The sequence below is a fragment of the Aquarana catesbeiana genome, linkage group LG01 (genome assembly GCF_042186555.1).
Source record: "Aquarana catesbeiana isolate 2022-GZ linkage group LG01, ASM4218655v1, whole genome shotgun sequence".
In the NCBI taxonomy this organism is placed as follows: domain Eukaryota; kingdom Metazoa; phylum Chordata; class Amphibia; order Anura; family Ranidae; genus Aquarana; species Aquarana catesbeiana.
The window spans coordinates 532,108,312-532,125,986 of record NC_133324.1 but is presented as its reverse complement, the minus strand read 5'-3'; the positions used below and the strand labels follow the sequence as shown (position 1 = coordinate 532,125,986).

Sequence of the window (17,675 nt, the reverse complement as noted above, 5' to 3'; positions counted from 1 at the left end):
CCCATAAGAACCCATCTTTGCAGCCTTTCAGTGCCCACAAGTGCCATCCATGAGTGACCATCAGTGCCGCCTATCAATGCCCATCAGTGCTGCATATCAGTGCCGCCTACCATTGCCCATCGTCAGTGCCCGCTCATTGGTGCCGCCTTATCAGTGCCTGTCAGTGCCCATCAGTGATAGAGAATACTTATTTAAACATTTTTCCCATGTTTAAATGTTTACGTCTTTCAGGACAGCACCATAGAGAGACCCTGGCTCCTCCCCTTCTGAGGAAACGCCGCCTTTAACTTTTAGTTTTAAATCTCACCGCTCCCCCCCGGCCCCTCAGTTCAGGTGTTTCCTCCGGTGGGGAGACATCGCAAGGGACCAGGGCTAAACAGCCAGGGAGGCTGAAGCTAATTGCAGGCTGAGCAGAGGGGGGTGATCGGGCTCTCTCTCTCTCTGTCTCTCTCCTGCTCACTTTATTTTAAAGGCTGCAGTCTAAAAGGCGAGTGTGGCTGGGTACCTTAGAAGACTGCACATCACGTTCCTCCAGCTTCTCTTAGTGAAGCGGTAAGCCGGAGGGGGCCGTTTTCTTTGTGCCTAGCAGTGGCATAGGCGGAGGCACAGGAGACCGCCCTGCACTTGCAGCCAGCGTGGGAGCTCTGAGCGCTGGGTCGGAGGGCGGGTGACGTCATTTCCGGCGGAGGTCAGTGTTTCCGTCTGACCCGTGACTTCCGGTTCCGGTCGCGGTGATGAAAACGGACCGCGCGTTCGGCTGGTGCTGCCTCTGACCTGCTGTAGGGACAGCATACAGGGGTTTGGAACACCACTACGCTCTAAGGAGATGTCGGAAGCAGAGGCTTCAAGAACCGCTCCAGGAGAATCCTGCACCAGCCACTCCAAGGTAAGAGGAACCCTGGGGTGGTGTTCCCTTACCGCTTCCTGTAAGCTCCACAGGTGTAGATCTCCCCTTGGTGGTGAGGAGGGGAAGGGGTTGTGACTGGGTCCCTGGTGGTGGTCGGTCCCGGGAAGTGCACCCCTGGTGGTCCTCCGTGGCAGTGCTGGTGGATAAGTTTGCTGATTGCTCCCTCTCTTTAACTTATTTTACAGGGCAAAGCTTCAGAGAAAAGCAAGTCGCCCCACAGTACCAAGAGAAAATGCCCCTCATGCAGAATCACGATGGGGGAATCTTGGGCTAAGCCCCTCTGCAGGGAATGTATAGAGGGGTTAGTAAGAGAGCAGTCTGGGGAGCAGTCTTCAGAGTTAGCAGCTTCCGTTAAGGAGCTTTCTAATACTGTGCAGACTTTTAAGGCACTTTTTTCTAGTCTTCAGTTGCCACAGCCGCAGGTGGTTTCCCCACCAGCACAGCAGAGTGTACCTCAGGCCTTAATGGATGCTCCCTCGGGAAGTGGAGAAAATCCAGGAGGGACCAGACTCGAGGTTGAGGAAGAGCCTGATAGCGGGTCTTCTGATCCCCAGGGGGAATCAGAGGGAGAGGAGGTGGAAGGGGAATCCACAAAATCCTCTCGCTACAAACTTTCCCTGGAAGAGGTGGAGGAGCTCCTAGGAGCTATTCATACCACCTTAGGAATCCAGGAGGAAAGGAAGAAGCTATCACTCCATGACCAGATGTACAAGGGACTAGGGGAACATAAAAGGAAGGTGTTTCCGATCCATGAGGTCTTGGTCGACGCCATCAAAAAAGAGTGGCAAGATCCTGAAAGGAAACCTTTCCTTTCAAGAGCACTTAAGCGTAGGTTCCCCTTTGCAGAAGAGGAGGCGCTGGTATGGAACAAGTCCCCCAAGCTAGACGCAGCCTTTTCGCAGGTCTCCAGGCACACTGACTTGGCCTTTGAGGACATGGGGGCACTCCCAGATCCCATGGATAAGAGGATAGATTCCCTCTTGGAAAAAATCCTGGGACTCCTTCCAAGGGAACCTTAAACCCGCCATGGCGTCCACAGTGGTGGCACGAAACATGGAGTACTGGCTGACGCAGATTAAAGCGCACATAGAGGCAGGAACGCCTAAGGAAGTAATCCTGTCGTCTTTTCCCATGCTTCTTAAAGGAATAGCTTATTTGGCAGATGCTTCGGCTGAATCGGTGCGCACGTCCGCAAGATCAGCCGCATTGTCCAATTCGGCAAGAAGAGCCTTATGGCTTAAAACATGGCAGGGAGATACCGCATCCAAAGTTAAACTTTGCGGCATTCCTCTCACGGGGGACTTGCTTTTCGGACCAGGTCTGGAAGCCGTGTTGGATCGAACGGCTGACAGAAAAAAGGCATTTCCTTTTAAAAGGAAACCGGCAGAGACTAAAAGGAAGTCTCGGCCCTGGAAGAAATTGGACCCCCCAAAATCTGATCAACAGAAAAAGGGGTGGGGACAAAAAGGGAAAGGGCGTGGGGGGGCTATTTTTCGCCCTCCTGAACAGCCCAGAAAAACTAAGTGACAGAATAACGGTGGGAGGAAGACTGGGGGCCTTCCTTCCACAGTGGGAGGTAATCACCTCCAACCATTTTATTTTGGAAGTCATAAGAGGGTACAGGTTAGAGTTTGCAGAACCTCCACCATGCAGACTCCTGGTAACCACGCTACCGAAATGTGCAGAGAGGTCAGCGGCTCTCCTTTCCTCCCTCCGGGAGTTGGAGGAACAGGAGGTAGTAGTTCGGGTTCCAGAGGGAGAGACGGGCAGAGGCTTTTACTCCCACATTTTTGTGGTGCGCAAACCCTCGGCGAAGTTCAGGCTCATCCTGAACCTGAAGCCTCTGAACGTCTCGCTCACCTACAGGAGGTTCCGTATGGACTCTATCTATTCGGTAAAAACACTCCTTCCTCCAAACTGCTTCATGGCATCGATAGACTTGAGGGATGCCTACCTGCACATTCCCGTTGCAGATCAGTGTCAGAAGTTCCTCAGACTGGCAGTAAATACCAGAGAAGGGACGGTTCATTGGCAGTTCAGGGCCCTTCCCTTCGGGCTATCCTCTTCCCCCCGCATCTTCACCAAAGTCATGGTAGAAGTCTTGGCTTTCCTACGGGTCAAGGGCATCTCAGTGATCGCATATTTAGACGATCTACTACTTTTTGCCTCTTCCCCAGAACAACTGTCGCAGGACCTGCAGTTTACAAGGAACATTCTAGAGGGGCTAGGTTGGCTCTTAAATCTGGAAAAGTCCAATCTGAATCCATCGCAAAAGGTAATCTTTTTAGGTTACCTGTTGGATTCAACAAAACAGAAAGTCTTTCTGCCAAGGGAGAAGATCCTGAAGGTAGACAAAACAATGTTGTCACTCCAGGGCAGCCAACAAATATCAGTAAGAAAGGCTATGTCAGCCTTGGGGTTACTGTCGGCTGCACTCCCAGCAGTTCAATGGGCAGGGTTACACTTTCGCCCTTTACAACTCTTCATCCTGAGTATTTGGGACCACAGTCAGGGGTCTTTGGACTCCCTGATAACTATACCAGGTCAGGTCAAGAGATCCCTATGGTGGTGGCGAAAAGAGGCCAATCTCTCACAGGGGTTGGAGTGGGTTCTGCCGGTGTCCAGGTGCGTCACGACCGATGCGAGTGGCATGGGTTGGGGGGCGCATATGGAGGACCGGGTGGCTCAAGGTGTCTGGTGGAAGGAGGACGCAAGAAGATCCTCCAACTGGAAGGAACTGAGAGCAGTAGCCTTGGCACTCAGAGCCTTTCAAAAGGAACTGCAGGGACAGCATGTGAGAGTCCGGTCGGACAACTCTTCAGCGGTAGCCTACATAAACAGGCAGGAGGGTACCAAAAGCAGACCCTTGTGGACCCTGGTAGAAAGCATTCTCAGATGGGCCGAAGTGAACGTCCTATCCCTCTCGGCAGTGCATCTGAAGGGGGAGCAAAATCTGGTGGCAGATTTCCTCAGCAGGAAACGGCTGAAAGAAGGCGACTGGGTCCTGAACCAGGGGGTTTTCGAGGCAATATCCCAGAAATGGGGAAGGCCATGCATAGACCTCTTTGCCTCGAGAGAGAACAGGAAGGTGCATCTTTTCTTCTCTCTAAACAGGTGGGATGGAGCTCTAGGGGTAGACGCACTGGCTCAGAGTTGGGCTTTCGACAGGTGTTATGCCTTCCCCCCACCCGTTCTAATCCCAGCCATTCTAAGAAAATTCCAGCTGGAAAACACGACCCTCATTCTGATTGCGCCACATTGGCCCAGGAGGCCTTGGTTCTCCATCCTGAGAAGTCTGGCAGCGGAACCCCCCTGGCTTTTGCCAGTTCAGGAGAATCTCCTTTCCCAGGGGCCAATCTGTTGCCTCGCGGCTTGGCTACTGAGGAGGAATTGCTAAGGAGCAGGGGTTTCTCAGATAGCTTAGTGAAGACCTTCCTAAATTGCAGGAAAAAAGAAACCCAGGCTATCTACCAAAAAACGTGGAAACGTTTTAATAGCTGGTGCACAGAAACTGCCTTTAATGTTCACAGTCCTATAGCGGTCTTAGAGTTCCTGCAAGTAGGGGCAGACAAGGGGTTAGCCCTTGGCACCTGAAGGGACAGGTTTCCGCTTTGAGTGTGTTTCTGGATAGACAACTAGCCTCCGATCCTTGGATCATTAGATTTTTTAAAGCATTGAGTAGGCTGAGACCTTTGAGGGTATCCCCCTTCCCGATTTGGGATCTTTCTTTGGTCTTACAAGCGCTTACAGGGGAACCCTTTGAGCCATTGGAGACGTGTACGCTAAAATGGATTAGCCTCAAAACGGTGTTTTTGGTGGCAATCACTACGGCTAGAAGAGTAAGTGAACTCGAGGCCCTTTCCATTAGGGCACCTTTTTTTCAGATATTTCCGGACCGAGTAGTTTTTAAAACCGATCCGGCCTTTTTGCCTAAGGTGGCCTCGGTTTTTCATAGAGGCCAGGAGATTATTTTGCCCACCTTTTGTGTGAATCCTGTGAGGGAACAGGAACATAGGTTTCATAAACTAGATGTAAGAAGGTGTGTCCTGCAGTACTTGGAGGATACAAAACCATTTAGAAAATCTGATTCCTTTTTTGTGTTATTTTCAGGAACCAGGAAGGGAGGCAGAGCCTCTAGGCGCACCATAGCTAGGTGGTTAAGGTTAGTCATCAGCCAGGCTTATATAATTAGCGGGATGGAAGCCCCTAGGGGTATCAGGGCACACTCCACTAGGGCAGTGGCGACCTCTCAGGCCGAGTGGGCTGGTGCGTCTCTGGAACAGATCTGTAGAGCGGCAACGTGGTCCGGATTCGACACGTTCGTGAAACACTACAGATTAGACCTTCTGTCAGCAAAAGACCAGGCTTTTGGGCGTAAGGTTCTGCAGGCAGTAGTCCCACCCTAAGGTAAGGTGCTCGCTCATCCTCTCTATGGTGCTGTCCTGAAAGACGTAAATGGGAAAATCGGAGTTACTTACCGGTAACGTCCTTTTCCAGGAGTCTTTCAGGACAGCACAGTTACCCACCCTACTTTAGGGACATTCGTGAAGATTTCATCGCAGAAGAACGTCAGGTAAGATCAGAGTTATTATGACGTGTTCTTGTGTCTCCCCAGCTAACCGGAGGTCCTCTTGAAGAACTGAGGGGCCGGGGGGGAGCGGTGAGATTTAAAACTAAAAGTTGAAGGCGGTGTTTCCTCAGAAGGGGAGGAGCCAGGGTCTCTCTATGGTGCTGTCCTGAAAGACTCCTGGAAAAGGACGTTACCGGTAAGTAACTCCGATTTTTTAACAGAAACAAAAGCAAAACTTTTATTTTTTTTTTTTTTATATTTTCGGTCTTTTTTTGATTTGTTTAGCAAAAAATAAAAACCGCAGAGGTGATCAAATACCACCAAACGAAAGCTCTATTTGTGGGAACAAATTGATAAAAATTTAGTTTGGGTACAGTGTTGGATGACCGCGCAATTGTCATTCAAACTGCGACAGTGCTGAAAGCTGAAAATTGGTCTGGGCAGGAAGGTGTATAAGTGCCCTGTATTGAAGTGGTTAATGGCTGTGTTGGGTTATTTTGAGAGGACAGAAAATGTACACTGTTATTCAAGCTGTACATTCACTACTTTACATTGTAGCATTTCTTCAGTGTTGTCACATGAAAACAGGTAATTAAATATTTACAAAAATGCGAGGGGTGTTTTGTGAGATACTGTACATGTGCGGGACCAATGCATGCATTGCATGTATGGTCTATGCACAAGGGTGGGAGTGCTTTTTACTTATTTATTTTTTAGTTTGAAAGAAAATGCTGAGATTGGCTTTAAATCTGGATTTTTTTTCTTCACTTTTGTGTTCTTGGCAGCAACATAGCTGTAGCAAGATTTTGTAAAACCTTATGATTGTTGTGAAGTATTATCATAGTATCCACAGTAAAGAAAAATTGTAATTAAGTATTATATATAGTCATGTTTGTTTTCTGATCATAACTCCCTCTGTAGTGTTGGGGAGGATGGGGGTGTAGGTCATACCTTCTTTCCTGTGTGTTTTTAAGAAAGACTTGAGAAGATGTAATAAAGATAAACTTTGTTTTGAATTCCAATACAGGTATTCTGCCCCTCTCTACGTTGATATCACAAAGACTGTCATAAAAGAAGGGGAGGAACAGATTCAAACTCAGCATCAGAAAACTTTTATTGGAAAAATACCAATAATGTTGCGTTCTACATACTGCCTCTTGAATGGCCTTACTGATCGTGATCTATGTGAGCTAAATGAATGTCCACTAGACCCAGGAGGTTACTTTATCATTAATGGGTCTGAGAAGGTAAAACTTAACTTTTTTTTTTTTTTTTTTTTTTTTTTTTTTATGATATTGTAATTTTCAAGCAGGCATGCAATGCATTTTAGCCTTTTAAACCCTAAAGCGCATCTTTGAAGATCGTGGAGGTATGTATAATATTGGTCTGTCTTTTCTAAAAATAAGAAATCACTGCCTACTTGTGTACAAGGTTGAAGAACTCCCTACCCCATGCCACCCTGGTTCAGTGTCCCTGAGTGAAATGCCCCCGTGGTCAGTAGATTGAAGTGCAAAGGTGGCATGAAGTGCCTGGTTATGCTGGAGAGCTATATACTACTTTCTATCATCCCCTCTGTCTTGCTTTCCTTGGTAATGTGAGCTCTGCTTGTTTACTCTGTAGCCTGGTAGTCACTTGGGTGTGCACATGTGGAAGCACTTCCACATATGATGCGGTTGAAAGGGTGGCTCTTTTCGGATGTGGCATGACCCCTGACAACCTGGTTGCCCAAGTATGTTGGGGGGGGGGGGGGCGCATTTAAAATGCTGCTCTCTTGCTGATTTTTTTTTTTCCTCTGCTCCAGGGAAGCTGTGTGGCATTGTTACCACTAGTAGTAGGGGGATTACCTGCTTTCTGTCTATTCTTCTTTCCATAATCTGTTTTTGTTTACCACTTAGGCTTGTTCTCGTTCTGAAGAATCTTAACATTTTAGTCCAAATTGCTTTCGGTGACATGAAAATATTAACAATCCTTTTACAGCAACTGGCTGATTTTTAACACAATGCAGTGTTCTGCCATGGTGTAAAAAAATGTTTTGATTGCCCAAGGTTCTACTTGCACTTTCATTATGGTGATCCTCATTTAATTCCATAAAGTATTTTGTAAGAATCGGAGGTCAGGGCACCTCTGACATGCAAGGATGTGTTTTGTCATCCTTGTAGCATTTGTAAAAGAATTTATTCTCACTATATTTGCAAATTGCAGCTTTGCTCTCAGCAGAAATTGCACTGCCGGAATGTTTCCAAACTCTAGATGTTGGCCTTACTATTTTACTGAGAGGAGGAAAAGAAACCATTTATTGACCAGGCTATAGGTAAACATCATGCTGCGATGGTGGACAGCATGAATGGCAATCATTTAAAGGTTAAAAAAACAAACTTATCAGAAAAATATACTGGTATCTTCTTATTAGTCAAAGGTTCAGTTATAAAAAAATAAAATGCACATCTTATTGCAGGTAAAAAAAAATGCCTTATTTATCAACAGCCTGTAAAGTATTTTGCTATCAGCAGATCACAGGTGCAGTCTCAGGCTCCTGCATATTGTCTGTGTAGCTATACCTCGTACGGGCAGCCAGTTACTGAATGACAGCCTCAAATTCCCCAGAGCGCTCACCAGTGCCTTGGTAGTTCATTAACCACTTGCCGAATGCCGATATATGTCCTCACTTTGAGGACGTATATCGTTGTGCTGCCATAACCCTGGTATCCCCGCGTTCGGCTGGCGGTCGGCTACAAGATAAAAGTGGTCTCTGCGGCGGATTTGCAGCGAAATCACTTTTATCGGCGGCAGGAGAGGGTCCCCTCTTCCCGCCGCGCTCCGGTGCCCTCCGCTGCTGCCAACGGCTCCGGTAAGCGATCCGGCCCTTTCACTGGCTGTGCATGGAGATGAGCAAGGGGAAGATGGCCCCCACCTGTCTCCATGACACTGCAGGACAGAAGCGACGTCAAAACGTCACTTCCGCCCATAGCTCTTAAAGGGCCATTTTTTTTTTAAATCATTTTTTTAAATGACTGTTTATTTTTTTTTAATGCATTTTTAGTGTAAATATGAGATCTGAGGTCTTTTTGACCCCAGATCTCATATTTAAGAGGTCCTGTCATGCTTTTTTTTCTATTACAAGGGATGTTTACAATGTTTAAAACTGTTAAAAAAAAAAAGAAAAAAAAAGTTTTCTCTTATTTTACAACGCGCCCCGTCCCGCCGAGTTCGCATGTACGTGAGTAGCGCCTGCATATGAAAACGGTGTTCAAACCACACATGAGGTATCGCCGTGATTGGTAGAGCGAGAGCAATAATTCTAGCCCTAGACCTCCTCTGTAACTCAAAATGGGCAACTTGTAGAATTTTTTAAATGTTGCCTATAGAGATTTTTAAGGGTAAAAGTTTGTCACCATTCCACGAGCGGGCGCAATTTTGAAGCGTGACCTGTTGGTTATCAATTTACTTGGTGTAACTTTATCTTTCACAATATAAAAAAAATGGGCTAACTTTACTGTTGTCTTATTTTTTTTAATACAAAAAAGTGTATTTTTTTTCCAAAAAAGTGAGCTTGTAAGACTGCTGCGCAAATACGGTGTGACAAAGTATTTCAGCGACCGCCAATTCTCTAGGGCACAGGTGTCAAACACAAGGCCCGCAGGCCGAATACGGCCCTCCGGGCCATTTCATGTGGCCCTCACACTTCTCCTGCAGCTGCAGGAGAGCTCCAGCCCTCCTCTGGTCCTCCTCCAGACCCCTACTTTCTGCTTTCAAGCAATGCATCCAGCTTCTTCCCAGCAGCAGCATAAGGAAAGGGGGTGTACTGTGATGTTAGGGAGAGTAGGGGACTTAACTTCTGATGGTGGGATGGCTCTTGACATCTAATGTAAGGGGAGGGGATGCGCTGGACATCTAATCTTACAGATACAACCGGCCCTTTTGAGGACAATCAATGCTGATGTGACCCACGATGAAGTTGAGTTTGACACCCCTGCTCTAGGGTGTTGGAAAAAACAAATGTATAATGTTTGGGGGTTCTAAGTAATTTTCTAGCAAAAAGTTTTTAACTTGTTAACAACACATCTAAAAAAGAGGCCTGGTCCTTAAGTGGTTAAGAACTTCAAGCCATCATCCCCAATGGTAGCAAGCAGACAGTAGTTGTGGTTCCCCCATTCACAAAACGCTGCATGAATGATGCGGCCAGGTGGGCAGAGGGATATGTACTGTGAGGCAAACAAGCCTGTTTTCAGGGGGGGTGGCGTTGCCCCCTCGTCATCCCAGCAACATCCCATTCCTAACATTGTCGCTGACTCCACCGATCCACGCCAGACCTGACAGTAGCAACAAGAGACCCTGCCCTCCTAACCTGCACTGTCCCTGCCTCGCACTAGGATTGGGCATGGCCGTGGCTCCTCCCCCCCCCCCCCCCCCTTCCATAGCCGCATCCTACTCCCTAACCTGTGGCTGCTGCTGTAAGGAGGGAGGAGGAGTCAGGAGGAGAGACTTGCCCTGCTCGCTGCGTACTTTCCGATCCAATCCTGGAAGTAAGTGCAGGAGAGCCAGGGTGGGGGTAAGATGCATCGGCACCCCCTAGCAGTCATCTGAATTGGCTCCAGATCCTCGCTGCAGAGATGCTGGGTGCAGACCAGCCAATAATTGACCTCTAGAGACATGTGAGTTTGGGCACTGGGTGTGTATGGGGTGAGTGTGAGGGCCGGGGTGTGAGGTGAGTGTAGACACTGGGGTTGTCTCTACCCCCCTCACGCTAGTAAAGAGTTTGGCGGAAGCACTGTGGCAGGGGAAGTTGGGGGGCGGGGGGAGCACTGTGGAAGACTAGTGGGGGGGGGGGGGTTTTATGACCCCACAGGCCCCCAGGGACCCTGCACAACCGCCATTGACCTCGCACAGCCACCAGAGACCCCAAATAGCCACCCCTAAAGGACAAATTTAGATGGGGCACCCAATTTTAGTCTTGCCTAGGGCAGCACAAAACCAAAATACACCACTGCTGCATGGCCGCAGTTTTTTTTTTTTTTTTTTTTTTGTGACCGTGGGGAGATTAGGGTCTTCATGGTATATAGTATATATATTGAATACCATGTCCTAGATATATTTATCATTGTAAAAGAACATATTCCACATTTTTTTTTTTTTTTTCTTTCCTGAAATATAAAACCAAAAACCATGTTTTCTTTATCATACATCCTGGGACACATAGTTGAGCTAATATTCATTACCTACTGGGTTATACGCCATCTCTAGGTGAATGGACACTGGTAGACAGTCTTAGACAGGAAGTGATCCCCTATAAAACCCCTCTCATACAGGAAGTGCTTCAATTTTTTTATCAGTGTCTGCAAAGTGGATGGACATGTTTTGTTGAGCTCTCTGAGCCTCAGATCTTTAGTCCCAAAAAATGGTTCTTAAATGAATCAAGGGATTGACTGATCAGATCCATTTGAATTGATACAGGCTTGTATACTTGGATACAGTTGTGCTCGTAAGTTTACATACCCTGTCTTGCCGTTCTAAACGTACATTTATGAATTATTAACCATAAGATATGAGGTTGGTTAAATAAGGATTCTTATAGCCAGAAGTGAAAGCTTAAATATAATAACATTTGTTAAAGAAGCATTAAAAGTCTACCTAATACACAGACAATATCTATAGTCTTAAGGGAGAAAATATTAGGTTATAGTACAAGAAGACAAAGTATAATCATTACAATACAAATGGTAAACAAACAAACATGACAAGCAGGTATACCTTTTAAGTGCTGGAAGATGCTCTGATAATTACCTATATTATGAATGTTCCTGGGCCCAGGTCAGTTTTCCTCTCCCTACTACTCTCTTTGGAATACCTTCTTATAGGCCCATCTCTCATTGAATTGAATAGGGCCAATCTGATTGGTTTATTCTGTTAGCCCTCTATTCCCACCAGGTGTATCTCCTAATTTGGGCAACTTCCTCCTGTTGTGGTAACGAGCTGGGGATAAGTTGTTTGAAGAGGGATTAAGGTGAAAGTCATCACCTTCTCTTGAAAGGGGTACTTAACTTATGCATGGCCTTAGCCAGGGCAAAACCTCCTTTCCTGAACAGATGAAAGAAATATTCTCCTCCTTTCAAACACCCCTTTGAAATGGACAAATGGTTGATTAGCATGGAGGAATACAAAGGCCTTTATTGACCTAATGAATTTGGCCCTGTAACAACTAAACTTCAGATGGTATCTGTCCTTGACCCTTTGAACATCAAATATACGTAATCAGCTGATTGTCTTCCCAGCACATCCTTCTCGCATACTACAAGTAGCTGTTAAATGCATTAGCTCTTTTCAGCCAGATCCTGTCGCGTATTCACATCTAGCTAAATTACCCCTTTACTGAAACCCTGTCACATACACACTACTATTATTTCTTATCCAAATATATATATATATACACATCTATATACAGATATTCTCAGTTGCTAATGGAGATTACTCATAAACTCCTCATAAGGCAACAGATGAACCCTTGTGGCAAGTTGAGACAGATGAGACGAGGCCACACTTAACTGAGTAATTGTTTATGTCTAATCTCCATTAGTGAGTTGAGTTTCTCCCTCTGCCATTTTAGAAGTCGGCCCAGATATATTACCATGCCCGTCATAAATAACAGTATCCCACACTGCAATATGAGAAGACCTTTTATCCCCATTTCCACCCAGGTCCTAGTGGTGACTAAGCTGAAATCCCCATCATGTAAAAGTTCATTTAACCTTTTCCCTGTTTTCACCATATCATTACTGATTTGAATTATATGTGTATCCTTCCTTGCAAGCAGATTGTGAAGGTTTACTGACAGAGTATCAATTTTTATATTAAAATGGGGTATGTAGTTTCTAGGATCTGGGACATCAGGGGGACTCTCAATGATATAGTCTTCTGTTAGCACTGGTATGGGGGTTACTACCGTTTCCCCAATAATAGTGTACTCATGTGGAATGAAGCAGAAATTTGGATAGGGTATCGGACATGACTGACCCCCATAGAGAAATGTCTGGTGGTTGGTAACGACACAGTACAGTCCATCCATGTGGTAGGTGACCCTTGTGCTGGGTGTTCTCCATTTTGACAACTTCACGGGGCAGTTAGCTTCCATCTCACTTGGACTAGTTTCTTGAGGTGGTTGGCGTGGACTTTCCAGTTGGGGGTCCCTGGCTACTTTGGCTGTGGGATCCGGGTCATTGCTTAGACCACAGACTGGAGTGTCAATTTCGAACACATCACAACGGCATAAGTACCTATTGTCTTTGACAGTGCAGCAGGCAGTGTGTGGTGCTTTCCATCGCCCTTGAACTTGAATGAGCATTTCGGGGAGGTGCAACCTTTCCTTGTACACGTCGTTTTCGAGGTACCCGAGGGAGTGTATGGACGCCATCGTGTTAAAGTAGTCGTCTTGGGGATGGAACACTGGCAGTGACATGGTGAAGGACACATACATCAGGTCACGGTAGGCGCACAGCGACTGGCTCTTCTTGCAAGCAAATGGCCCTCTATTGGGGTGTGGTGTCACTATCCCTATGTTTCGAATTGTGGAAACCGGCAAAGGTTTGCACTTGTCTCCAGAATGTACATTCATTCCACCACTAATATTAGTGTGAGTACAATACCATTGGGTAAGGTCTGTATCTTTTAATATATCAGGGATTTTACCTGCTTGAATATCTCTGATAACATTAGTGACTTTGGTTAAAACAAAATTCCCATATTCCGTGCATATCACCTCTTTGCCCATACCATCCTCTCTAGCTTTCTTATTATTTATATTTATGATTTCGTTTATTTTCTGTTGTGTTTTTTCAAACAACTGGGCAATGTCTTTCATGTTATAGACCGTAAACCTTTCCTCCTCTGCAAGCCCCTCAACACCCTGCAGAATCGGTTTCAGCACTTGCCGACCCTCTTTCTGTTCAAAATTTCCGATATGCCTGCGAGTCGCTGACAAATCGGCTCGGTTCCAAATTGACATGCCAGATCCAAAAAGTCCTGGGATGGACCCAAGTATGTTGTCCAAGCCCTTTAACTTTCTGGATCTGAAAATGTCCCTGTGGGGAGTGAGGTTTGGTTCTGCAAATGGATCATGAGTTCGGCTTGCATGGGAGGCAATCAAATCTACCAGCAAGGAAGAATAAAACAAAGACACATTTGTCCGGGCACATGAGCCGAATTCAGCCATGTTCCACTGGGACAAATTAAGTACCACAGGTACCAGAATGAACTTCACATTATTGAACAATATTCCCGGGATTGATGTTGCCGTTAGGCCACTAGGTGGTCCCTCTTGCAATGATGGGCATTCCAATGATGTTGGTTTGTAATACGGGATTGCAGCTGTAGTTTTGGGCAAATTTGTAGAAGCAGGGGTGGTGTTACTCTTTGGGGACACATGCAAAGTAACTTTTCCTGGGACGTACTGAAGAGTGGATGCATGTGTGTTGCTGGCCAAGGGGATGGAGATAACAAAAGAATATTTCCACTCTCCGGCATCACTCAACCGTGTCTCTTGAATCAACAAGGATCCGTTTTGAAAGCTCATGACTCTATCCCGGTAGTCAGTGATATTCCCAGCAACGCCATTAACCCAGACTAAATGATTATCAATGGGACTCCACCAATAAACTTGCTTCCCCACAGTTCCTACAATGGCCACAGGCAATAAGACGGATTCCCCCTCTATGCAGTAGACCGGATTCTTCTCCACGATCACGCTGATGAGTGGTCCAGTCTCCTCTCCCTTGGTATGTCCGAACAGATGGAGCAGGATAACAATCCACATCGACTTCATGGCTCTAAAAGGGAAGAAAGCAGCACATTTTAGTTGATTTCTTTGGCTCCATGGAACTGTTTCAGTTGGTTCGCATGAACCCATTTATCTTGTGTCTTTTTGCCCGCTTCTATTCTGATTTTATATACAGAAGGACTTAACTTATCAATAATGGAAAATGGGCCTCTCCATTTTTGACATAAACTGTTATCCAGGGGACGTAGCTCCAAGAACATAACTCGGTCTCCTATGGCCCAAGTGCATTCTCGAACCCCTTTGTCAAAATACGCCTTGGCTTTCTTTTGACTTTTCCCCATTTGTGCTGCTGCAAATACATGGATCTTTTTTAACGCTTTTTGGAGTTTAAGGAGGTATTGGTCCATTGACAGTCTGTCTATTGTAGGGGTATGCATCTCTAGCCAGAGATGTTCAGGGAGTCTCATCTGTCTACCTGTCAGCACTTCAAAGGGTGTCAACCGGGTAGCATATGAGGGAGTTGCTCGGATGGCCATGGCCAGTAATGGCAACAGATTATCCCAGTTCTTACCATTGATGTGGACAAATTTTTTTTAGCATTGTCTTAATCTGCCGATTGGCTCTTTCAACCTGACCTGAAGATTCTGGGTGATATGGAATGTGAAACTTTTGCTCCACCCCTAACATCTCTAGGCAAGTTTTTACCATCTTTCCCGTAAAATGGGTCCCCTGATCTGACTCTATTGATGCTGGGAGCCCCCATCTACTGAACACCTGTTCCACCAAAATCTTAGCCGTATTTTGTGCAGTGTTACTTTTGGTTGGGAAAATCTCTACCCATTTCGAAAATAAATCTGTGACTACCAAAATGTATCGGTTGTTTCTAGAAGTGACTGGCAAGGGTCCCATGTAATCCATTTGCAAGGCATTCCATGGCCCTTCTTTCAGTCGGATTCGTAAAGGGGCATTGATCTTCCTTGGTGCGGGGTTAACCTGTGCACAGACAATACAATTGTCACAATACTGCTTCACATCTGTCATCATGGAAGGCCACCAACCTATGTTCTTGAGCCGCTCACCTGTTTTCTCTGACCCTTGATGACCCCCAGTAGGCAGGTCATGCACTATGTAAATCATTTCATTCTGGTATTTTTCAGGAACCACCCACGTTACTTCATCTCCCTGATGCAACAATACCTTTTTATCTTCTGATAATTTGAGGTGTTTTATGTACTTTGCCAAAGTATTCCCCTCAGAGAGTTCCCCAGTCTCATTTTGCAGTTTTTGCATGATTTCCTTAATGTTATCATCCTGCCTTTGTATGTCCGAAATATCCGGAACTTCTATGCAGGATTTTGTGAGGGCACAAACAATGGGGCACAAGACTGGGTCCGGCAAATTCGAAGGAATTTCCCAGATCTCCCCTCCCTGTGCTGCTTGTTTGGCCAAGCAATCCGCCACCTCATTTTGTTCCCAGTATGGGGCAGTACCTGAATGACCTTTTACTTTGCACACCCATGGTTTGACTGGCAACTTTTGCACCAATGATACAATATATTTCAACAGGGATGCATGTTTAAGTGGAGACCCATCTGAGGACATGTACTGGTGGGTGTGCCAGAAGGGCAGAAATTCTGTAAGAGCATTACAGACCCACGCAGAATCTGAGTATAAAACAATTTCTTGGTCCCCTTTCATCAGTTCTAGGGCATGAGCGATTGCAGCCATCTCAGCAAATTGTGCTGATTTGACTTGACATGACCGAAAGATTGATGTTTGGGTTTTTGCTTGTGGATTGATACAGTATATTCCAAATCCTGCATGTGGGGACCCCTCCACGTAAAAACATGATCCATCTGTGAAAATTTGGACTGCGTTTTCAGGGACTGTTTCCTTTGCTGACAAAGGTCTAAAGAATTGTTGCGCAGATGATTGGGGGGTGATCTCACATTCATGTGGTACTCCCTGGTAAAGGAGGCCATGGGCCCTAGTGGACGGATTATTTGTGTGTTGGACTTTAATGTCTCGGTCTTGAAGCAACAGTGCCCAGTGGGCTAATCTGGCATTGGATACATTGCCATCCTTCACTCGGTCTGTAAGTAAAAATTTAGTGGGAGTGTGCGTTGTGTGCAGGATGACTGGGTTAAGCCCTATGATGTACGTGAAGTATTTCACTGCCCAAAACGTAACTAGGAGGTGTTTTTCACATAGAGAGTACTTCATTTCCACAGGAGACAAAAGTTTAGATGCATATGAAATGGGTCTCTGTTGCCCATGGATTTCCTGTGACAGAATAGCTGACATGGCTGTCTCTGATATGGCAGTCTCAATGTGAAAGGGCAGTTGGTACTCTGGGTTGGCTAACGCTGGCGCTTGCGCTAAAGCTTCTTTAAGCTCCTGCACTGCATTGGTGTGTTGCTCAGTCCAGTGCCATTGGGTATCCTTTTTTAACAAATCATACAGAGGTGCAGACTTTTGGGCAAAATCAGGGACGAAAGCCCGTGAATAATTTACCAATCCTAGAAAAGATCTCAGAGTAGGGATGCTCACTGGCAGAGGTAATTGTAGAATGGCTTTTACCTTTTCGGTTGCTATCTTACGCCCGTTTGCTGTCACTGTAATCCCAAGAAAAGACACAGATTCCTTCAACAATTGTGCCTTGATGGGATTACACTTCAGTCCCGCCTTTCCTAGGATCTGCAGAAGTTCCTCCAATAACTGCAAATGCTCTTCTTTGTTGCATGTGGCTAGCAACAGATCATCAACGTACTGGAAAAGATTCTTTGGAGAAGAAAAATCAATTAAAATATCTCTCATGGTTGCATGAAATAACGTAGGAGAGTTATGGAATCCTTGCGGGACAGAATTGAACGTATACTGTTTTCCCAGAAACGTAAATGCAAATTTGTATTGACATTCTTCTGACAAAGGTAATGACCAAAAACCGTTCGATATATCCAATACGGTGAAATATTTGTGTTTGGGATTCAACATGCTCAAAACATCAGGGACAGATGCAACTGTGGGGGCGCAATTGTTTGTAACACTGTTCAATTTGCGGTAATCAATTGTTAATCTCCACGAATTGTCAGTACTTTTGCGAATTGGCCATATTGGCGCATTTGTTGTGGACACACATGGCCTGATGACCTTTTGGTCAAGCAGTGAATCTATGGTTTCCTGTATGTAGCTGATAGCTTCCTGTGGAAAGGGGTATTGTTTTTGCGGAGGTGGGTCTGGCCCACTGATGTGTATCACCGTATTTACCTTTCCACAGTCATGTTTATGTGTTGCAAAAGATCCCTGCTGTCTTTCTATCACCGGCTGTAGAAGCTGATGTTCTGGGTGATCTTTAATGATCTCCAGTATGTTATATTTTGAATCGTTGAGTTTGATGGCTGCAATTGTGTGAGAATCAGGTATCACTATGG

The 17,675-nt window shown here is 45.8% G+C and overlaps 1 protein-coding gene across 1 annotated transcript in view; it reads left to right on the top strand.

Annotated features, from left to right (window-relative positions):
* Positions 1-17,675, top strand: part of POLR2B (RNA polymerase II subunit B) — a 575,272-nt gene that overhangs the window by 63,171 nt on the left and 494,426 nt on the right. Inside the window, exon 5 of the mRNA XM_073594755.1 lies at positions 6,505-6,724. Within this exon, the coding sequence (XP_073450856.1) occupies positions 6,505-6,724 (220 nt within the window). The remainder of the gene's footprint in view (positions 1-6,504; positions 6,725-17,675) is intronic.